At 35.1% G+C, this 24,523-nt stretch overlaps 3 protein-coding genes across 3 annotated transcripts; 1 reads left to right on the top strand and 2 right to left on the bottom strand.

Annotated features, from left to right (window-relative positions):
- Positions 1-222: 222 nt before the first annotated feature.
- On the bottom strand, positions 223-23,414 carry LOC116405442 (U11/U12 small nuclear ribonucleoprotein 31 kDa protein-like). Its single transcript, XM_031889454.1, has 6 exons — positions 22,552-23,414; positions 1,152-1,248; positions 987-1,076; positions 842-900; positions 540-605; positions 223-450 (listed from the first exon to the last, which is right to left on the bottom strand). Exon 1 carries the CDS (start codon positions 23,387-23,389, stop codon positions 22,586-22,588), a length of 804 nt encoding a protein of 267 aa, XP_031745314.1. The 5' UTR covers positions 23,390-23,414; the 3' UTR covers positions 223-450; positions 540-605; positions 842-900; positions 987-1,076; positions 1,152-1,248; positions 22,552-22,585.
- Positions 10,907-16,196, top strand: LOC116405444. Its single transcript, XM_031889457.1, has 5 exons — positions 10,907-12,879; positions 12,973-13,561; positions 14,555-14,667; positions 14,964-15,412; positions 15,497-16,196. Exons 1-5 carry the CDS (start codon positions 11,958-11,960, stop codon positions 15,944-15,946), a joined length of 2,523 nt encoding a protein of 840 aa, XP_031745317.1. The 5' UTR covers positions 10,907-11,957; the 3' UTR covers positions 15,947-16,196.
- Positions 16,339-22,452, bottom strand: LOC105435510 (NAD-dependent malic enzyme 59 kDa isoform, mitochondrial-like). The gene is made up of 11 exons (XM_031889456.1): positions 22,381-22,452; positions 20,014-20,110; positions 19,849-19,938; positions 19,620-19,762; positions 18,879-19,013; positions 18,052-18,144; positions 17,177-17,311; positions 17,004-17,087; positions 16,806-16,924; positions 16,529-16,577; positions 16,339-16,428 (listed from the first exon to the last, which is right to left on the bottom strand). Exons 5-11 carry the CDS (start codon positions 18,966-18,968, stop codon positions 16,339-16,341), a joined length of 660 nt encoding a protein of 219 aa, XP_031745316.1. The 5' UTR covers positions 18,969-19,013; positions 19,620-19,762; positions 19,849-19,938; positions 20,014-20,110; positions 22,381-22,452.
- Positions 23,415-24,523: the final 1,109 nt, after the last annotated feature.

The raw sequence follows: 24,523 nt of genomic DNA, 5'->3' as shown, positions 1-24,523 counted from the left end.
AAACAAAAAAATAAAAATAAAAACAAACAAATAATTCAAAAAAAATTAATTATACCAAACAAGGAATAATTAACTAAACAAAATGTAAGGGATGAATCTTAAGAAAACAAATTACTAAAACCATATCTGATACAAATTTAGGGGGTTTTTTTGTCTATCAAATAAACCAATAAAACAATGAACTTCAAGAATTAAAATTCACAAAAATAATTCAATAAAAAATGGCAAAAAACCTCAATATCACAAAATTAATAAGACGGAATAGATGCATTCTACAAACTTGTTTTATTGCATGCTCACCACCCCTTCCAAAATTTATTTGATAAAAATTTAGTAAACTTAAAACACAGACAATAACAAAATTGTTGCAAACCTGCATTTACTGGTCAATGTCTTTAAATAAGCATTCTCTGACGTCAATTCTTGATTTTTAACTTCATAAGCATCCACCTAACCATGAGACAATTATGAGAATATTTTATTTAACCACTAACAATCATGCTCATGCACAAACATTTAAAATAGAGGTTTTAACATACTATCCTTTTATAGAAATCGTTATCAGTTTTCTTGCCATTCCAAGTTCCACGTCGTCACCCCTCTTTCTGTTCATATCATACATTACAAAAGCCAGTAAATGAAAGGAATGATCCATTATGGGTAAAATATTGATAAATAACTAAAATATACTTGTAGCAAATTCATTATCTCCGTTCCTGATATAGATGCTTTCTTTTTCTCCATTAAGACTTGACTTGGTTTAGACATACAAAAACTCCTATATAACCTGAATCCAACTTGAGCCTAGAACCGAAAAATAACTAAAAGGTATCTCACACACAATTTGATGTACTCCTTTTCTTTCTTCTTCACCTCAGGTATTTGTTGAGTTCCTACTTGCTTTGCACACAAACAGAAAACAACATTAGTACTAAAATTATTACATAGAAACTAGTATCTATCTCACAGCATCCAACTACCATAACCTGATTGCCAATAACCCTTCTCTGGAGTTCAACATTTTCCTACTGTAGCTTGTCAATTTGAGCTTTAAAAGCAGCCTTACCTTTGGCTTCCTGTGGAAAAGAACTTCCTTGTTCAATGTTAAATAGAGAGAAATCATAGAATTTAGGCAAGTCTCGAGATTGTACTATTTGTGTAACTGTTGCAATCTCCATATCTTTAACTTGTACTACCGACTTTAGCCTCTCAACTTTGGTCTCCAACCTTGATATATCTTAATGTAGCCTGCCACAAGAAAATAAAGGTGACTGAATACAAGGAACCATGGTTGTGTGAAGGAATATTAAAAAGCTTTGCAACATTATTACCCTGAAATGAACTACATTTATTCCATATCTTAAACCAATCTCCCATAACAAGAAATGAACCAAAATTAGAAACAGGAGCTCTTTCAACACTACCGAAAGACATAATCTCACGAAGACACTTAGCTAAAACTTAACTATGCATGGATAACAGAGTAATTTTTCTTTCCATTCCAACAAATGCAAAATAAAACTCAAAACAATCTCACATAATACAAATAAAAAATTCTTCCATTATCTTCTTAAGAACACAAGCATCTCTAATCTCCACCATCGACAAAGACCCAAGACATTAAAATTAAGAACATATAGAATCAAAAGCAACACAAAAGACCAAAGAGAGAGAGAAAAAGATAGTTAAGATCAAAACCATAATGATAGAACAATCAACAACAAACTAATCTCATATCTCATCAAATTTTTCAAAAAAATAAATAAAAGAAAACAAGTAAGAATCAGACAAGCCAACATACCATGTCTATTTTTCCATTTGAATTTTTCCTACCTCTGTTAAGTTCCAAACATGTTTTCGAGTCATTGGAAATTACTTTTTATGTTACAAAATCACTTTTAAAAGTATACACACGAAAATCACTTTTAACAAAACATTTATTAATAAAAATCAATTTTGTTAACTAGTTTCTAAAAACACTCTCAAATATGCCTTCCATAACCTGGTTTAAGTTTTCAAGAAAAATGACTAATGGGCCAGGATACTCATGCCATGGAGTGGCAAAAAAGAGGTTGAGCTTTGTATTTTAAGTATCATGTTGATGAAGACATGTAAAAGGTCTTATGATACATATCAGTGGAGAAAACAAGTAATAATAGAGAAATATTTGAGTGTATCAAGAAAGCACCAATACATGTAAAAGGACTTTAGCCTCTCAACTTTGGTCTCCAACCTTGATATATCTTAATGTAGCCTGCCACAAGAAAATAAAGGTGACTGAATAAAGGGAACCATGGTTGTGTGAAGGAATATTAAAAAGCTTTGCAACATTATTACCCTGAAATGAACTACATTTATTCCATATCTTAAACCAATCTCCCATAACAAGAAATGAACCAAAATTAGAAACAGCAGCTCTTTCAACACTACCGAAAGACATAATCTCACGAAGACACTTAACAATATTACTTTTCTTAGGGCTTCTCTGCTAGGTAAATAAAGCATCTTCATATAAGTTTGAGTGTAAGTTTTTCTCAAGCAAAAACTTGACAGAAATGAAAATCACAATGCTCCATGCAAATCCAGTTCAATTATAGTTTCTTCACCTCTGCTTCCACAAGTCTCCAACATAAAACAGACCGTTGGAGAGAGAAAATTGAAATACAAAATGGAAAATCTAGGCACATTATAATTTTTAAAGAGATGACTAACCTTCTTGATGTTACGTTTTTCACCGTCAAATATGTCCCATTGTATATTTTGTGTAAATTCAGAATAAAGTCATACCACTTGAAATCCTAAAGAATTACTACCTGCAAAGAAAAGCATCACATAGTTAAGAAGACAAGGAAGGAAAAAGTGATCAAATAAAATCCCACAGAAACGAATTATACCTCTAGACTCCTGTTGGAAGGATCGGCATTTGGCACAATTTTCATACCACCGTCAAAGTATTTAGCATTTCCAATGCATAGAGCAGTTACTTGTGGATACAGCTCCCATTCACCGTCATCAACCTGTGAGTTATGGCATTCTACATAGATGAAATTAAATAAAGATGGTAAAAATGCAGTCACCGCCCCCTCCAAAATGGTCTACATTTTGAAACCACCTTGAGACGAATAGGATCGGTATTAGGGGTTATTTGGGTATTGAGGGCATAAATAGTTAGGGAGTGGGTTATATTTGGTTATAAATAGAGGGATAGGGGAATGGAGAAGAGAAGCAATATTTGGGTTTTAGGGCTTGAGATTGTGATCTCAAGAAGGGAGGATCCAAGTACCTCGAATAACTTGATTTATTGTTTAAATCTATTATCTTTTAGTTTAGGGATTGGAAAGAGAAGGATTGTGGAGTTTGTGATAATATTTTGGTACACTGGAGCTGGAAACAAAGAATATTAAAAAACACATACTGTTATACACAGTCTGATAATAATACGAATCACTAGCTTTTCTTCTTCTTTTTCTTTTTCTTCTCCTTTAATTTTTGTTATGGGTTTTGTATTGAGTTTTGTGTTTTAGATTGTGAAGTATGGGGTAGCTAAACTCTTAATCCTAGGGATAGATGAAGACAAAGTTTATGAATTACTCTTTGTAATGCATCTGATTATTTGCTCTTAATCTTTTCATGTTTTTATGTGAATAACGTTTATAATATCTTGATCACAGATTAATTGTTGATTGGCCATGAACCCTAATCTTTGCATGACTAGAGTAGTTATGAACATGGAAAGAGATAATTAAGGATCCCTGAGGAGGTTGTTGAAAGAAGTGGACCTAAAAACTTTTGTTTATTAATAAAAAGAAAAATGAACAGAGATTCATATTCATTAGGGGTCTTGATGTTTAATTTAATTTAAATTGTGTATGAATTTTTAATTACGAGAATTTTAATATGTTGCAAGAGCACTATAGCCAAGGTATAGAGTGAGAGGGATAAGGTTTATATGTCTTAGAGAATGGAAAGATGGAATTTGTGCTAAAATTATTAGTGTTCCAAATACAATTATGAATTGGGTATAGTTGCATTCCCCCTTCTCGATTGCATAGCACAAGAATTGCCGACATCTTCTTTTCTTTCAGCTCTGAGAAAATACAAGACACAAAGGTCTCAAAAACCAAGTTACAAAGGCAAAATTGAATTGTGTTCGAACATAATAGTCTTTCTCGAAAAAACACTAAAGCTTGCATTATGCTAAGATCCACTTAGAATACAGGGATATTTAATGGCTAGTTTTTAAAGAAATAACCTACTGCCTTTATTTCCAAACCTGGTTTTTCTAAAATGAAAAAGGAAAACTATATTGGGTGGCAAATTAGTTTAGGTATTTTGCAAAAATGTCTTTAAGGTTTGTGATTTTGAAAATATAGCAAAAATAATCAAATCCACGCTTTTATATGGGTGGGCTTGACTTTATTTGATCATTTTCACAAATAATAAAGTTATAACTTGTTTTACCATTTTTGCAAATGTCCCATGAAAAAAGTTAATGCTCAAGGATAGCATTTATTTGTGAATACTGGTTTTCAAGCATTGCAAACGGTGTGATTTGAGTTTTATAATTAACACTATTACTCAAACGAACCTATTTTGAAAGAAATTATAAATTATATTGTTCTAGGAAGCAATTCATCAGTAGAGACTAAAAGAATATAAAAAAAATATTTCTCTTATAGTGAAAATAAACTCTTTCATAACGACTTCGTTGAATGGTCTCACTATATTTCCAGGCAGCGACCGTTCTTGTTAAACACTTCAATTCAGCATGGTCTTTCCATAAGAAGATCAAGGAGACAACGGCAAAAATTACCTTTTTGACCACTGGTTAGATAAAGCACCAATTGGAGAAGTTTCTGAATGGTCTTGACCAACAAGCGAACAGTCTGGTAGGAAAATCTGGTACCATTAAGGATTAAACCAAATGCAAACGAAACCAAAAGTTTAAACATAAAAAACATCAATCCTAATAGAAGGATATACTTTTATCGCAGCCAGTCTTTCCAGGTGACTTCTGATCTTGAATCTTAAAAAGAAAGGAAAACAAAAGGATTTGAAGGAAAAAATAAAATAAAAATGGAATGAAGTAATGGAATTGTAGCTCAAACCAGATTTTACCTTAGTTGTCTGCTCCAACAAGTCCTCAATTGCGGAAGCGACATCAGGAACGTGTGAAGTTACTACAGAAGAATTTGATGTAGTTTGTTTTGTGGAATTCAAAATGCAGTCAGATTGAGTGGATCTGTTTCCAACAAAAGTGAATGCTTTTCTATGGCTTCGTCAAAGAACTTGCGCTTTTCTTCGTAGAACTTATTCGTTCAGCTGCTCCTATAAAGCTACTGTTAGTTCCAGCTGATTGGTCTCTCGGAATGGCAGAATGGATAGGAAACTGGGATATGCTTTCATTGGCTATCATTGGGGCAGCTTGAGTAGGAAATTGGCTGACAGTGCATAAGCCTGTCGCTCTGTCTTGAGCTTTAACTTCTTTTGGGCGATACAAATCAAGAGAGACAATCTTTCTCTGAAAGTTTTGTATTCAAACAAAATCATTCCATATCTAAGAGAAGAAATATCAACACAATGGGTCTAGAATTCTATCAGGATATGCATGTACGTGAACATATATAATTGAAAAGCAACAAAATCGCAAAGGTACCTGGCTGACACACTCATATATCCATTCAGCTGTAATGCATTGTTTCCCCCATTTACAAGCAGCCTCATACTTTGTCCCATAGGTGAACTTGCATATTAGATGGGTTACCTTCTTTGTCAGCTTCTCCACAAACTTGGCCCCAAGTACAAAACACAGATTTCTTAACAATACTCTGTCTTTGTCATCATATTGTGAAACACAAAACCGTATGTTTTCAAATCCAGGCAAAGGGACACAGCAAGGAAGAGGAGAATAGAAAATGTGCCCATTGGTATCCCACAAACATCCATCCTTCATAACGAGTTTATTTGAAATAGTCAGTAAACAAATAAAAACAAGATAAATATTCAATTCTCATTTCAAATATCAGTTAAACATAATTAGGCTACGAAATTAATAATAATATAAAATTAAAATTAAAAATCATCAGTAGTATCAAATTTCATCAATAATGGCAGTTTCTACGCCAGCTATCCATTCAAAATTGGCTTCAAAGCCGTAATTTAACGCATTTAACAGAAGTGTGCATCAATACTTTCTCAATTCCAGAGAAAAATATATAAGAAGCATCTATTTGTTTGGCACAGGGATGGAGTGCAAACCTTTGGAGTTCAAGGGACAGTCATAGAAAGACTTCTTCAAATGTTGAACTCCAATTAATTTTGTCAATAAAGAAACCTCTCACACAATGATAGCACTCATATTTCCAAAATGTAGACAGAGTGAAGAAAAAAGAGAACAACCAAATATGTTTTCCAAGATAGACCACCCTTTTCTTTTCGGACCAACCTTAATGGATAGTCTGAGAAGGTAAATTTATGTTACCACCTTCCCCTAAACATCAAAAGGTCAAAATGATAGAACTGATTGAATCTCCATTTTCCAATTTAATAGTATCCACCATTTATGCCAATTGTTCTATACAGATGCAGAGTTAGGGAAACAAGTAGCAGAGCAGAAGCAGAATGAGTCATCGACCAGCCGCATCTGGTGGCCCAAAGGGAAAAAATAAGGATGTGACCATTTGATTGTGTGATGCCAGTTGAGGACAAGATCACGGCATCACCTCATCAGACCAACAAAGCTGGGGTGGCAGAGACACTTGATGACTCAGTCACTATCACTCAGGACAAGAACAAGATCAACATCAACTCCAATAGCTACTTCTCCAAGAGGAATCTTAAATACTTGGCTAAGAAGAATTTCAAGAAACACAACATTAGAGATTGGCTTTGAGTTATTGCTTCAAACAAGGAGATGAATGTGTACGAATTGAGATACTTTAACATTGCCAAGAACAACGGGCGAGGGAGAAGACTGAGGTTCAAGTCCTATATTTTGGTACCGCCATTTGAGGTAGGATCAGTTGTAGCAGCCCTTTTCATCTAAAGGCTGTTTTAATTTATATTCCCATACCTTGTCTGCTTTTCCTATACATCAGCAAGAGTTCTCGAGTCCAACTCTAATTTACTTTTGATGATTTATTAACTATAAATCTTGCTCACATATTCCCCTTCTTTTGGTTGGTTTGAGGATACCTTTTTTTACACTGGGAGGACAGTTGTTGTAATCTTAGAAAACTGATGTGCGTTTGGTTTTGGAAAAAACAGTATCCATCCTTCATATTATAAGAGCGTGGCTCAACACAAAAACTAAAGTCCCTCAAAATTCAAAGCTCCAACCCAAACACAATCCAAACTTGCAGTGGCTAAATGAAACAAAATATGCTATTCAACCTTGTGTGGACTTTTATGTCCAAAAAGGGAAACACAAACAAAACCCAATAGTAGAGCTCTAAAACGGAAATCACAAATAAGACAATTAATTATCGCTTACCTCTAAACATGATCGAACCCGATGACTTGACACATAAGTACTATGAACGTCTGTACTCCTTGGTATCCCACCATGACATTCAACAGTGAAGTGCACTTTCTGCTTCATGTGATCTTCAACAACCTCGCCTCCCCCTTGATTTATCCATTCAACAATTTCAGCTCTCTAGTAGGAGAATTTCAAATATGATCTCAAAATATACATAAAAAATATTTGGGATTATGGAAGTGAAAAGTTGATGCATGTTTGTTAGTGTTCAAAAATAAAATGTAAAAAAAATTGGAAGGCATATTCCTCAAATGAAAAATGAAAATCGTAATTATTTCACATGCTAAATGACATTTGGCACTATCTTAAATTTTTTAGGAAAATTACTCCCCAAGTTTTGGTTTTGAAGAACATGTGTGTTTGGTTCTTGAGTTTTAAAAATGTACATTTTTAGTCTCCAGGTTTAGAAAAATAGACCCATTTTGGTCATGCACCTTTTTAGTCTCTAAGTTTATAAAAATTGGTTTAGAAAGTCCCCAATATAACTTTATACATTTTTAAGGTAGAATAACTTCTTCTAAAAAATTGGTTTTGAGAGTCTCCAGTATAACATTAAGCACTCAAGGATTAAAAGAGTACATTTTGAAAACTCAAGGACCAATAAACCTATTTCTATAAAATTGGGGACTAAAAAGGTAATTTTTCCATTTTTTTTATATCATTCTCTTAACAGGATCGGAGTGTTAAAGAAACGGTAGATCTAGAATCCTATCTGCACCATTGACTTGCTTTTAAAATCATGGAGTTGGAGCAGTAATGAACTACTCTTTACTCAAGTCAACTGATATTGAATACAGGGCTTCTACTTTGTTATTTTTTTAAAAAATGGATGCTATTTACCACAATAATACATCTAAAACCTAAAGTGCATAGTGTACATTAATCATGCTGTTTGAAATAAGAGGAAAGAATCTTTACAACATACCCGATCTTCTGGAAAGGAACTAGAAAAACAAAATATTTTCCCCTTAAAATACACATGATGACTTCCCATTTGAAACCATGAAATCATGCCCCATCTTTTCTCAACTCTTGTTTGTACCATTTGCTACACATTGTTGGCTTTTCTGGGATAATTTCATTTTCCTGTCTCCATTCACTTTTGTTTCACTTTTTTCTTCAATTCTTTCCACTGCTATTGACGTCTTTCCAATGCTAACATGAATATTTCCTTCTGACACATTTGATGGCACGATTGGATGAACATTTGGAACTTTATTTTGATCCATAACAATGGTGCTCATTGTAGTCCTAATGTAGTCATGATTCAAGAATCTAAGAAGGATACCTTGAACTCAATGCTAAGTTTGACTGCTCCCTTCGGAGTGACAAGTCTCGTTTTTCCCCTAGTGTGGAACGGGGAGGATTCCTCCTCTTTTCAAAGCCCTCATCAAACTCAATGCTATGTCTAGAACGCTAAGAGTAGGTGGTCTGCTTTTGGTTAGGCCAAAAGTGAAGTTTCCCTTCATTTTTTTATGGGATTTTTCTGATGTATAATGCATATGTTCTTTGTTTTTTTTAACTCTTAATTGTCTCGCTGTCTTAAGTTTTACATTTGCAAGTCTCTCTTTTCTTTCTTTGGTACGCACACAATAACCGATGGGGTAACCTTTCTATGGTTCTACACTTAGTTTCTAAGTTTGACTGCTCCCTTCGAAGTGACAACAAGATTTGTTAATGCCCACCCTTTCTAAAGGGATTTAGTTCATTGTGGCTAGACAAGAGGCTCCAAACTCATGTTTGACAAGACAAATTTGTTAAAACCATCTCAATTTCTAAAGAGTACCTCCTATCCTTTTTTAACTCTATCTAGGCTAGGTTTGGACTAAGCGCATCATAGGTAAGTCATGGCAAAGAAACAAAGGAAGACAAAGCTAGAAAAGTATCCATGCACTTATTTATTATATGCATGCAATCAAGCATTCACAACACACATACCATTTTCTCAATCATGCATTCCCATCTCCATAAGATATCGCTAAAAATGGGCTTAAACCAAAAAACACGGCAGCTTATTCTCAAATTTCAGCACATATACTCATCAACAATCAGAATTTTACATCACAAACCCAAGCTCAGTGATCAAGGGTTGCTAGTCATGCTTTTTATGCAAGATCTAAGTAATCTAAGAAGGTATAGTGCTCATTATTGTAAGGAAATTTTTTTTAGAAATTTTGAAATTTGGGCAAAATTTGAACCTCCAAGTTTAGACTAAACATGCAAGCAATTGCCCACCCCCACTTAAAAAATTGCAAACTTTTGAAAATCAAAATAAAGGGAGAAAAATAAGGGAGAACTTTGGACTCCCCTGGAAGGATCGACATCCTTGGCTTTGGTTTGAAGCTTGCATGGATAAACCTCTTCATTCCTTTTTCATTGATTATTCATCCTTGTTCCTGAAAATCAAAGAAAGTTCTCTCAATTTCATTTATTACTAAAATTAGGATAATTATATTAACTGTATTTTTAACAGTTTTGGTAGTTTATGTTTTGAGTGTATTTTCAATGGTATTTTTATATAAAGTACAAAGTTTATGGGTATTCTGTATAATTTAGCCTTGAAATTTCTCAAACATGCATCAAATCAAAATTTCAAAACCATCGGTATACTTATGGAACCTCTTTAACAAAAAAAAAAAAAAAAAATCAAACCCATGAAGTCTAACTAACCGAACACAATTAGATTTCTAGTAGCAGTAATTTACCACAGAAACATAAATTAATAGTTAGAAAATAATTGCATGGCATTTCTATAAATTTATCACATGATCTTTCTTCTTCCTTTTTTTCTTTCCTTTTTTTGATAGAACTCTAACTAAGTTAGTTAGGCTTCTACATGTAGCAGTTAATTAAAATAGAGACAGAAACTATAGATTAACAAACAATTGGAAGGCCTCTCGATCAATTTAATACACAATAAGTTCATACTTGTGTCGTTTTGGAAGTATGAAAAACGAAAAATCGCTATTTTCCCTAAACGAGAAACCTCTTCATTCCTTTTTCGTTGATTATTCATCCTTGTTCTTCAAACCTCAAGCCTTAAAATTGAGGCAGTAGAGGAAATTCTCTCAATTTACTTCAAAGGAAGGATCATGTTCTCTCCTACAAAGGGTGTGTTTCTAATTTTCATAACTTTATGACTTAATATGGCAATGTTGTATAATGCAAATCCATAATAGAAGAAACACCATTTGCAGCACAACCAAGAAAAATGAAGATTGAATATAATGTAATGCAATAAAATTAAAATACTAAAGAATCTTGTGGTCCCTTCCTTTTCTTCTTTGTTTTTGATAAAGTAACTGCATTTATCACACAAACAATTAGATAGAAGACTTAAAACCCTAATCTGCATCGGACCAGTGTTTTAAAAAGCGCCCTAAGGCGCGCGCCTAGGCGCGCCTAGGCTCAAGGCGCCCACTTGGGGCTTATTTGTGAGGAGGCGCAGCGAATTATAAAAAGCCCATATTAGGCGCGCGCCTCCCTTGAGGCGCGCCTAGGCGCAAGTCGAATTAGGCGTGGGCTTTTTTTTATAAGTTATGGGCTGGGCTTTAATTATAAAAAACTATTATTATTTAGGTTTTTTAAACCTATTACATAAACGTGAAGAAAGAACCCTTCTCCTTTCGCGCGTGAAGTTTCTTCAACACGACTCTTCATCTACTTCTTCAGTTCTTCGTCTTCCGTTCTGCTTCTACTTCAGTTCTTCGTCTTCGTCTTCCGTTTGCTTCCTTTTCCACCCTTCCGTTCCGGTCACCCTTCTTCTTCACACAAAACGAGTGCTGCGGCTGCCATTACTCTGTTTTTTGGTGCACACGACTCTTCATCTACTTCTTCAGTTCTTCGTCTTTCGTTCTGCTTCTACTTCAGTTCTTCGTCTTCGTCTTCCGTTTGCTTCCTTTTCCACCCTTCCGTTCCGGCCACCCTTCTTCTTCACACAAAACGAGTGCTGCGGCTGCCATTACTCTGTTTTTTGGTGCAAAAACAGAGGAAAAGAGAAGACAATAATATTCTGTGCTACAGTGCTTCAGTTTTCGCCTCCTCCATCTCAGCTTTATCACGGGTTAGTATCTCAATCGTTCAGTTAACATCTGCATTGCTTTCTCCTTCTTCTGTAACTCTTTGACAAGAACATCAAACTCCATTGTTTTCTGTTTTCATAGCATGGTATACCCATTGAGTTAGAAAAAACTCTCTAAAGTCTACATCTTCTTCTTCTTATACTTCTCAACTTCAACTTCCTTCGATAACCCATCAAACTCAACCTTCATCCCATCCATCTCACAACACACTCCCCTCCAATCCTCCATTTATAACAACTTCATCCCATCCATAGATAGCTTCTGTTTTTTTTTTTTTTAATAACAGCTGCTGTTTTAAATAGTTTCTGTTTTTTTTTTTATAACTTAGATCATAGATGGCTGATGAAAGTTCGAGAAAAGATCCGGCATGGAAATATGGTCAATTGCAAAATGACCAAAATATAAATACGTTTGTCTGTGGATTTTGTTCGAAAGTAACAAAAGGAGGGGTATATAGAATGAAACAACACCTCGTTGGTGGTTATAGAAATGTCACCGCCTGTACAAAATGTCCGGATCACGTGAAGGAAGAAATTAAAGAGTACATGTCCAAGAAAAAAGATATTAAAGAACAAAGAAATCTGATTGTGGACATTGATGTAGAAGATTATGATATTGAGGATGAAGATGAAGGGAGTGTTAGTGTAAACAACAAAGCAACACCAAGGGGCCCGAGCTTGAAGAAGCCAAGGCAAAAGGGTCCAATGGATGCATTTTTTACTCCTAACCCAGAAACTGTGGTTCAAAATAGAAAGGACAAAGGAAAACAAACTTCATTGAATGCGACATACAAGAAGGAAATGAGAGAGCACACCATCCAAAGAATTGCTCGATGGTTTTATGATGCAGGAGTGCCTTTGAATGCTTGCACATATGAAAGTTTTGCCCCTATGATTGAGTCAATTGGGCAATTCGGTCCTGGATTGAAACCACCATCTTATCATGAGTTAAGAGTTCCATGTTTGAAGAAGGAATTAGAAGCAACAAATGAGTTGATGAGTAACCATAAGGTAGAGTGGGCCAAGGTTGGATGCACTGTTATGGCTGATGGATGGACCGATAGAAGAAATAGGACATTAATTAACTTTTTAGTTAATAGTCCTAAAGGCACCATGTTTATTGAGTCCATCGATGCTTCATTTTATGTGAAAGATGGAAAGAAGATGTTCGAGTTACTTGATAATTTTGTAGACCAAATTGGAGAAGCGAATGTTGTACAAGTAGTTACTGATAGTGCCTCAGCAAATGTGATGGCAGGTAAGAATGTAGACTACCTACAAGTTATAACTTTAATTTATTAGATTTAGTTGAGTTCTACTTTAAATGTGTACTTATTTTCTTTGTTAATAGGGAGATTGTTAGAAGCAAAACGACCACAGTTAACATGGTCTCCGTGTGCCGCTCATTGCTTAGATTTGATGTTGGAGGATATATACAAGATCTCGAATATTCGCAAAGCATTGAAAAGAGGCATAGAGATCAGCAATTTCATATACGTTCGTCCTGGATTGTTAAACATGATGCGACGTTTTACTAACCAAAAGGAGTTAGTTAGACCAGCTAAGACTCGTTTTGCTACTGCTTGCATTACATTATCGAGTATACATCGTCAAAAGAATAATCTGAGGAAGATGTTTACTTCAGATGAATGGAAGGACAGCAAATGGAGTAAGGAGCAACAAGGGAAACGAGTAGTTCAGACTATTTTGTTGGCTAGTTTTTGGACTACAATTGTTTTCGCTCTTAAAGTATCTGGCCCACTAGTCCGAGTTCTTAGATTGGTTGATGGCGAGAAGAAGCCACCTATGGGATATATTTATGAGGCCATGGATAGAGCTAAGGAAGCTATTGCTAAATCCTTTAATAATAATGAAGAAAAATACAAGGACATTTTCACCATAATTGATAAAAGATGGGAGCTTCAGTTGCATCGTCCTCTGTATTAATATAATTAGATTATTCTTAGGAGATATTATTCTTAGGAGATATTATTCTTAGGAGATATTATTCTGGAGATATTATTTGATATTATTTCCTTAAGTGTATTTCTCTATGGTTATATATAGGCTTGTATCTCTATTAAGTAATTAATGAAATATAGATTTATTCCATAAAATCAACATGGTATCAGAGCTATAGGGTTTTAAGTCTCCTTGTATTCTAGCCGTCACATCCCTGCACGTCTGCCTCCGTTGATTCGTCGACGGAGGCAGAGCCATACCCATCAGTAATCAATACACATCATGTCTCCAAGTAATTCGCTCTGCCTCCTAGATCAAAATCCTCGTCTCTGATTCTGCTGCCGCCGCCACTACTCCTTCTGCCATCACTGCTCCTTCCATCCACCCAGTTCGTCGCACTCTCGACCCAGTTCGTCGCACTCTCGACCCATATCCGCTCTCCATTCGTCCTCACTTAGATCTACTTGTGCGCACATTGCAAGCACCGATTTGTTCGTGCATCTCTGTTCGTGTCTTCGACTTCCAGATCCGTGTTTTATTTCATCTTTCGCCTTCGAATCATACTGTTCAAGATCAGACCGACCTGCCGCCGCCGCCCTTTACTCGTACCAGACAATCTCTTTAGATTGAAGACTCCCGATCCTGAAGAGGGTGAATCTTTGTTCAGATCCATGATCCACCGCTCCGCTCCACTCACAGCCGACGACGCACAGGTTCGGCTTTGTCCGCTCTCCATTTGTGAAGCTCGCCGTCATGAAACGCATCTTCTCTTTTTGCGAAGAACGCCGCAAAGTTCTCTATCTACTCAACCTCTCAGTTCTCTTCAGTTTTCGTTCTGTTCATCCAGATTTCCTGTTCAGTTTGATTCTGACTTGCTTTAGTTTAGTTCGTTCAGTTCCATTCTGATGACGAAACGCTCCTGCCCAATTCAGACCACGTTTTCATCCTGATTTGATTCTACTTTGCTTCAGTTTTGCTCTTTCATTTTGCCCCGGAGTTCTTGTTTCGTTCTTCCTAGGTTCTGTTATAGATCTCTATACGAGGATCTATGTTTCTATCCCAGAAGTTCTTCGTTTCGCTCTTCGTGGGTTTGTTTTAGCCTAGAAGTTCTTTGTGTGTTTGTTCTTCGGGTTTTTTATTCTATTCTAGATATATTGTTTCTTTTCTTAGTTCTTAGCAAACTCAAGTTTGTGATTTCAACCTTGAGTTTGAGGGAGGGTATTAATATAATTAGATTATTCTTAGGAGATATTATTCTTAGGAGATATTATTCTTAGGAGATATTATTCTGGAGATATTATTTGATATTATTTCCTTAAGTGTATTTCTCTATGGTTATATATAGGCTTGTATCTCTATTAAGTAATTAATGAAATATAGATTTATTCCATAAAATCAACACTCTGCATGCAGCGGGGTATTATTTAAACCCGTCATTCTATTATTCGAATCCTAACATCCAGGAGGATGATGAAATAGTTAATGGACTCTACTCATGCATAACGAAAATGGTTGCTTCATTGGAAGTACAAGACAAAATACTTGCAGAACTAAGCAAGTATAAGAGGGCTGAAGCATTATTCGGACAACCTTTAGCAATCAGACAAAGGGACAAAATATCTCCAGGTAAATTTCAACTAAACGATTATTCAACGATACTAGCAACAAGCTCTTCTATTAATATATATATTTTTTTGTTTGTGCCTATAGTGGAATGGTGGGATAATTTTGGACAATCAACTCCAAACTTGCAAAAGTTTGCTGTGAGAATTTTAGGTCTTACTTGTAGCGCTTCTGGATGCGAGCGTAATTGGAGTGTGTTTGAACAGGTTACCTTTCCTCTCCTTAAATACATTGAGAATGATAATCAAAATTTGTTGATTCACTAACAATGAAACTTTCTAATTTTTCAGCTTCATAGCAAGAAACGAAATAGGCTTGCTCAAAGTCGTTTGAATGATCTAGTGTTCATCAAATACAACAGAGCACTAAAACGTCGATACAACCTACGAGATATTGTCGACCCCATCTCCTTGAAAGATATTGATGATAGTAATGAATGGTTGATTGGAAGATTGGATGACGATTCTGAGGAGGATGATGAGTTGGTATTTAATGATGATTCTTTAACGTGGGGTGATGTTTCTAGAGCTGTCGGAGCAAAAGAACCATCATTCTATTCTAGAGCTAGTACCTCTAGACCAAAGACTATTGTTTCATGTTCATCCTCGTCTACCACGCAACGGAAACAAGTAAATTTAGATGACTTCGATTTGGAAGAAGAAGATACTGATGGCTATAAGTCTAACGAAGGATTGAATGAAGACGAGGATCAATTTAGTGATGATGAGTTTGATCTTTAGGGATGAACTTTTATTTTGATTATTGACTTGTTGAATACTGGGTAGTTTTTTGTTGTGTTTTGTTGTTTAGGCTACTTATATTGGGTACCTATATTTTATACATTGTTGCTCTGCTATATGTGTGTATATATATTTTCTTCTCTTTTTATATATAGTGCGCCTTATGAAAAAAAGCTCGCGCTTTTTTTTGCGCCTTGCGCCTAGGCTCCAGAGGACTAATGCGCCTTAGTGCGCCTTGAGCCTTTAAAAACACTGCATCGGACTAAGTTGATATTTTTCCTCTTTCTTTGTAAGTTAAAAACCACATGAGTTTGACACTGATTACTACCACCACAAGTCATTTAACTTCTTCAACTGCCTCATACTTTTCACACGAAACTGCGTCATACAAATTAACCCATAACAAAGCTACCCAAATTCCAAACCCCATCCGATTGGTTTCTGAAATCAGTAACTCTCATGGAAGGAAAAACTTGGACAGACTGATGCATAAATTGAGAAATGAAAGTTTGAAAAAGATTCTTACATCTTTGTCTATTAGAAAAAAAATCGATTTCTTGCAGTAGAATCGTGGTTCCCTACCATTCTCAAAACAGCCTGAATAGCCATGTTAAGAACACCGAGCCCAACACTGAAGTTGAAAGAGGAGAAAAAACAGCATGTTGAAACAAATGAAGGTTAAACCAAAAGGATTGAACTATAGTTTCCAAAGTTTTCATTTCTCTTATATTCACGTAATAGTAATAGTAATAGCAATTCCTCTTTCAAACAACCACTTTTGTTTCAACAAAGAGAACAAGGCTTATGATCCCTAAATAGTTAGCAGTATTGCTATTTGGAGAAAATGTTAAAGTTAAACAGCTGACAATACCTTCCAGCCCCTACCACTACTATCTTTTGGTTAACAAAATCACTCAATAGCTGCCCTTGAGCTCTCACATTTCCCAATAGTCCAGCGAGAGCAACACCAGCAGTTCCCTTTATGAAATGAAATAAACGAAAATGAATGTCCTTTTAAGTAATTATCAACTGCATGAATACAACATGAACTACTCACTTGTATGTCATCGTTGAACATGCAGAACCTCTTACGATAACGTTGTAATGTTTCAAAAGCCCATTTCATTTGAAAATCCTCAAACTGGCATCATTCAAAATCAAATTGCGAGATTACGATACTGATTACTGGCAGTGAACACAGTTAAAAATTTGATATCTTAACCAATAAACCTGAACAATAGCTTTAGGCCAACATGTATGCACGACTTCCATAAATTCATCAACAATAGATAGATACTCTTCTCCCTCCAATCTAGGTATTCCTATTCCCTGAACGGTCACCGAGGCCAAGAATACGACTTCCATCTGTCAAGACAATCACGTCAACCTGTAGTTGGAAGAAGAAAATACAATGAACTTCAAATATGGTGTTGCTGGAAATTAAAAGGGATTTTCATTTTTATTTTGCTCAAAATCAATGCTCTTGAGCTTTTAATGTCCCGAGGAATGTGAAAGTTTCCCAATATATCGTGTATGGAATTTTAAACTTTTCAAAGAAAACAAGGGTGATCAACATACAAAAGCCTCCTGTGGATAGAAAATTAATCAAACGAAAATTCGATTGTTCTGTAGCAGTTTGACTTTGTTGTCAAGAAAATTAAGAGTGATAAGAAGGCGAAGGAGTGACTTTGAGTGGTGGCAATTAGACAGCCAAGCAACTACACTCAAAGTTGCAGGTCAAATAGGCAGCAGGAAGAAACAAAGAAGAAGAAGAAGAAGAAAAGTTTTCGATCTATCAAACGTGATCAACATACAATAGAAAGTCATTTAAATTATCCAAATATCTTTTGAAGTAATTTTAACAATTTCAAAATAACTCTTAATCATGCTCTAAATATGGAATGAATTATCTATTCAACTACAAATACAAAAGTTTTCCTAAATCACTCTAACTAATTATACAAATTCCACAACACATAGATCACACGCTTCCCAAGAACCCACAAAATTATTCAATGCGGCATTTCATCAAACAGTTGGTGGATGGGGACAACAAAAACAAGTGTTTAACAAAATTATCTTAGAAACAAACACATTAATATTACCTGAAGATGGAACTCCAATTGAACAGCCTTGAAAAAGTGATGGAAAAACAAACAGAACATAAAGATTGTGGGACTCCTCAACTCCAATAAATCCTGCAATGGAAAAATGGGTTAGAAGAAGGTGGAAAAGCATAGTAGAGGATGATGATAATGAAAATGGGTAGTAATGTTTTTCGGTAGCTATCTTTTCCTTCTCTTTTTTTTTTCATGTAGTTGATGGTTGTTCTTGATTGTCTTTATCTTTTTTTTTTTTTCTTTTTTGCTTTTGGGAAAAAACAGTTTGTTGAATAAGAGGTGATGATGCTGGTGAGGGAATTTATTAAAGTAATGAATACTTTTTGGAGGACTTAAACAAGTAAAAGGACGAAATGTATAATTAGTTAGAGGAGGACTTAAACAAGTAAAAGAACCAAATGAAGCAAGCTCAAGCAACAAATTTTCTGTTAAGTAAGCATAAATATTAACTAGAGACTTAAATAAAATATTTCACCACCACCACCACAACAACAACAAAAAACCCAAATATATCGCCATTGACAACAGAAACAGATCAATATAAGCACAACACATTACATGGAAAATATGGAGATAAACGACATGAAGGTTTCCCTTTCACTTACAAAGAGAATCATTAAGTAACTTCTCGTTGTTAGTACCAATATCTAGCATTACTGGAAGAATCTGTCAATTAAACAAGAGTAAACTTAATGAAATTCAAAAAGTGGGGTTAAGAAAAGTTGCTAAAAAAATGTCAACATTAAATGATATTAGTATTCTTAGATAATCTACAAATTTCATGAAGAAAAGACTGCAGACTTGAGAGTTACCCCCACAATCAGGAATACTTGCTGGAACGGGAAAAAGATATCGGCAAATTCTAAACACGGCACACTAAAACTCTCACTCTCCTGGTTCATGCCTAAAATCACATGTACATGTCAATGCTGATAGTGCCTCTTTCACTGAAACAAACCAAATTTCAGTACCAACTAAGATTCAGAAAATAAGGTATTTAAGATGCAGAAAATAAGGTATTTAAGATGCAGGAAATAAGGTAGTTAAAATGCAGGAAATAAGGTAGTTAAGATGCAGAAAGTAAGGAAACACCCCACATCACTACAGTGCATAACAAATCTATCACATAAGCACAAAGATAAATACCGAGTGTATTAGTTGAAACTTAGCAAAAACAAAAAGGACATAAGCTTATTCTCAAAATTCAGAATCTCACGTCACAAACCCGAGCTTAGTGCTCAAGGGTTGACAGTCATGCCTTTTATGCAAGATCTAAGAAGTTATGATGCTCGTTATTGTAATGAAAAACTTTTGAAAAATTTTGAAAAATTTTGAAATTTGGGCAAAATTTGAAATCCCCCAAGTTTAGACTAAACAAGCGAGCCTTCGCTTAAAAAATTTCTTGGAAGTAGCCCAACATGAGAAGATAAAACAATCTGAATGCAGGCAATCCTATAAACAATTAAAACAATAGCCACAACTGATTGAAATCAAGTTGGATAAACAACCATTGGATGAAGGGAGGGCGTTGAGCTTGTCTAAGAAAAACATACTCTTTGAGGGTTTATGCCAGCAGCAGCAACATACATATCCAGCTTTCCTGTAGGTATTCCTATACCCTGTAGGTTCTCACCTGCAATTTGATGTACTCCTTTTCTTTCTTCTTCATCTCATGTATTTGTTGAGTTCTTACTTGCTTTGCACACAAACAGAAAACAACATTAGTACTAAAATTATTACATAGAAACTAGTATCTATCTCACAGCATCCAACTACCATAACCTGATTGCCAATAACCCTTCTCTGGAGTTCAACATTTTCCTACTGTAGCTTGTCAATTTGAGCTTTAAAAGCAGCCTTACCTTTGGCTTCCTGTGGAAAAGAACTTCCTTGTTCAATGTTAAATAGAGAGAAATCATAGAATTTAGACAAGTCTCGAGATTGTACTATTCGTGTAACTGTTGCAATCTCCCTATCTTTAACTTGTACTACCGACTTTAGCCTCTCAACTTTGGTCTCCAACCTTGATATATCTTAATGTAGCCTGCCACAAGAAAATAAAGGTGACTGAATACACGGAACCATGGTTGTGTGAAGGAATATTAAAAAGCTTTGCAACATTATTACTCTGAAATGAACTACATTTATTCCATATCTTAAACCAATCTCCCATAACAAGAAATGAACCAAAATTAGAAATAGTAGCTCTTTCAACACTACCGAAAGACATAATCTCACGAAGACACTTGGCAATAAAATCGAATCTTTAACGCATCACCATTCTCATCAAATGTTAAACAAATCTCCTCTTAATTCCAATTATTTGATAAGCGAGAAACAAAATAGATCATTAAGTAACACAAATTCACGAAAAATCAAACATAATAGATCATTAAATTGAAATGTGACGGTAGACTTGACTAAGCCTGATCCTCTTAGCTCAGAAGACAAGGACGGGTCGTGTTATGAGAAATGTCAAGGTAGACTAAATCTCATGTAAGTCACTAGTCAAATAAACCAACAGCTAAAACAAAGCAAAACAATAACAAAAACCCACAAAGATGTTGTAACGACAGTAAGACGTATTGGTTATGATAAACATATACTACTATGAGTTAGGAAGATCATGGATCCAGCCAAAATTATAGATGAATCAGTGATAATCAAAAGTTGAAATCAGTGATATCGAATATTTCTTTAACCCAATATGTTTAAGGTTGCATTTTGTTGTTTCCACACACATCTTGTGACTATGATCAAAGCGTTGAAAGTGCAAGAATATAAGTTATAGAATAGATAGATTCAAATATATTAGCAATATTTTTTGCTGGGTACATCAGAGATTTAGAAGTAAGAAATTATATGAATGATAAATCAAAATAGTTCAGAGACATGGCACCTTTTCCTCACGTAGCTCCACTAAAACAAAGTGGTAAAGGGGAGAAAGCTAAAATGTGGCAAATGCCTTCTTCGCTAAAATGTGGCAAATGCCTTCTTCTTTCAAACATGAAGAGATTGATCACAAAGTCAAGTTGAAAGCTAAAAAAACTTAAGCCTCTATTTGGCAACAATTTTGTTTCACAAAATTATGCTTATGAAAATTACTTATGACTAAACTTCTTTGAACAATTGATAAAAATGTTCTTGAAAACTACTTTTTCTTTCCTAGTCTTTGAACAGAAGAAAACAAACAAAACTAAAAGCAAAATTATTAGAAAATGTGCCTAAATGGACAAATAGTTAGTAGGAAGAAGAGGATTACAATATATTAGGTTAAAATGTTGAACTATGATGCTAACTAGAAGAGAGCAGACCACCTAACACTGATCCAAACCACAAGGTATGAACCTTAAAATTGGTGAACGTGTATCCACTTTAAAGGTTTAAGTAATGACTTCACTCTCATTATCGATTGATGTCATTGGATTGATTTTTCTCCCAAGTCCCTTGGGTTTTCTGGAGTTCCCCACCCTTGCTTTTCATCTAATCTTAGTGAAGAGTTCTCTTTTGGCTCATCTGAAACAAATGCCACCATCGTACTTTCAAAGATAAGGAATCCGACTTCACTCACTTTTCGATCATCTTTTGTATACAACCTTCACTTGGTGTAAATTCACCCCACACTTTCATTATTACAATCTTACTTCTCTTATATCACAATGGAATAATCTTTGTAATCTCTCGCAGCATATGTGCTCTTTTGTAATTTCATCCCATCAATGAAATTATTTATATGTTTCTGATAAAAGAAATGTCTCCTCAAAAAGAATAATAATAACAATAATGTTTGATCAAAGAATCCTTTGGACAAGTCTTGGCACATTGGGAAATCAAGCCCTTGGCATTAAACGCCGAGATCATGATATGGGAATTCCAAAATGTACAAAAATACAAATATTGCTCATGCTCATGAGATTGAATAAGCAACTTATACTCTCTGACTGCAGAAATCCTTAACTCTTAAAAGAAAACAGGAGGCATTGGAAGATGAGTATTTATTACCACTTCCAAATTCCAGTGTAGTGCTCATATACTGTTAACAGCGGTGCCTAAATCCTTGGGGTATTCGGTAGACCGTCATCGGATGAGATTGTAATGTAATGTAATCAATAACCAATGGTTGGATTCAGCGTTTTAGAGCCGATTTGTAATTAAACTCATACATTTCAGCTCTCCAAAGAGATTCTTTGAATTCAACATAACATTTCTAGTTTCAATTACTAACCTATTGGTGGAGAGCAAGTGCCATAGGTTAAGAGTTAGTATTCCAATCCTGACTACTCCTGACATTACCACGAAGTGTAGACTACATACCTGTAACTCATTATTACTTATCGCACCCGGCAGCCCAAAATCTAAACTCTGTAAGCTTTATCTCATCTAACAATGCCACCCAAAAATCATGCACCAAAATCAACCAGAAATAGAGGTTCAAAATATAATGGAACGGCAGATAAAAACAATACAATAGTAAAAACCACGCACCTTTTACAAACTCTTCCCAAAGAGACAGGCTCAGTTAATCATCTTCGTCGCTCTCGTCACTGAAATAACTTGCTTTCTTCTCTTTTTTCTTCTCTACAATGTTCTCACCGCCAGTCAGGAGTCTCTGGTCTGCATCTCCGTCCACCACCGAGGCCCAATTGTCATCCTCAAACCCTTCTCCAACATCCGATCCCCAATCCTCCTCGTGCCTAGCACCAACTCCACCCCTTCTTACCCGCTTCGGTTCTGGTCGCTCCCTTGGCCCCAATTGATTTTTAGGGCATTCATAAGACAAATGCCCATCAATTGCGCCGCACTCGTAGCACCTACTCTTATCCTTATAAACCCTCTTCCTTATAAACTCAGCCGCACGACCATTATCAGTCGCTATAGCAGCCTTAAGAACACGGCCATTCAAAATCTTCCCGTGCATCTGTTTCGCGGCCTTCACCGCGTCGTCCTGAGAAATAAACTGGACGAAGGCAACGCCGCGAGACTTGCGAGTCTGTCGATCTTTCAACACCGTAACACGAGCGATCTTACCAAAGTTGGAGAAGAGAGTGTGGAGGTCGGAATTAGTGAGTGAATAGTCGAAATTGGAAACATAGAGAGTAGACTTCGAAGGAACCAAACCTCCAGAACCACCGCCAGACTTAGTGGAAGAGTGTGAGTGTGAGTGCGATTGCGATGAGAAGTGCGATTGCGATGAGAAGTGCGACTGTGAAGACGACGGCAGCGACGGGTCAGAAGAGGGGGCGGAGGGATACCGGTAATAGAAGGTTTCGTCCTCGTCGCTGTCGCTAGTAGGGCTATTGGTTTTCTTTTCCTTGGGCGCCATTTTTTCACCCGAGTGCTGTAAACAAAACCTATAGAATGAAAATATAGACTTAAGGTTTAGGAAATCGACCAAATCTAGGAACGAGACAATTACTATGAGCGGTTTGTTTTATTTAATATTAAATAATAAATAGATTTGGTTAATTTCGATTGTTTGAATTGATTTTTTTAAAGTCAATGCTCACTCCTAAGTTTCACTAACTTTTTGCAATATCACTCTCTATAAATAAATTGTTTCTTCATCTTTAGAGAGACATCATATTCATATAAACAAATTCTTTTAGGAGAAGTTTGGTGCATAGTATTATAGTTTAAGTTGTTATAGTCGTGTTTAGGGTACATAATATTATATTATTATATTAGTTATTATAATTTGTGTTTATGTGTAAATTATTATAGTACGAGTTATTATAATATGTGTTTGAGTATAAATTATTATAATCCGACAAAATTGAGAATCAAAGTGACCATTCTTATTTTGAAAAAGAAAAAAAATCCAAAAGAAGTCAAAAGGAATAGAGAAAATTGTTCAGTCAAATGTTAGTTTACTTTTATTACAAAAAAATTATTTATCTTTTGGGTTTAGGCTAATCTTCAATGATCATGGTCGGCCAATCTCCCACCATCATCTCTAGTGACTCCATCGACGAACTTCCGATAATCAACTTCGACGACCGTTGTCATCGATTAGTCTTGAAGATTTTTTATAAAAATATTTTTTAGTATATATAACAAACAAAAGAAATTTGTACGTATAAATATTTTTTAAAATATATATTTTAAAACACGATTGTGTTTTTATTTTAAGAAGTTTTTAGAAAAAATGTTAAACAAAAATGAGTTTTTTTAGGTTATTCAAGAAAATACTTTTAGTTTAGTTATAATAATATTTTATAAAATGCACTTTTTCATACTTTTTTTTCTTTGTAATATTCTCCTAAAGATAATGTTTGACCAATCCATGATTTGATTTGGACTATTATTCGATAGTAAACAATGTTGGTATGTTGCTTTTTATTTTATGTTCATGTGTTGTTTGAGTTCGGTTTAAATTTTGTGATTATGGTCACTACGTTTGTATTGTTGCATTATATATTTAAACTTGGTTAACCATATTCTCACTGTTCACACGAGA

This window comes from Cucumis sativus, unplaced genomic scaffold, assembly GCF_000004075.3.
Source record: "Cucumis sativus cultivar 9930 unplaced genomic scaffold, Cucumber_9930_V3 scaffold104, whole genome shotgun sequence".
Lineage (NCBI taxonomy): Eukaryota > Viridiplantae > Streptophyta > Magnoliopsida > Cucurbitales > Cucurbitaceae > Cucumis > Cucumis sativus.
Note: the sequence above shows the minus strand (reverse complement) of the source record. Positions and strands in the feature narration are given on the sequence as shown.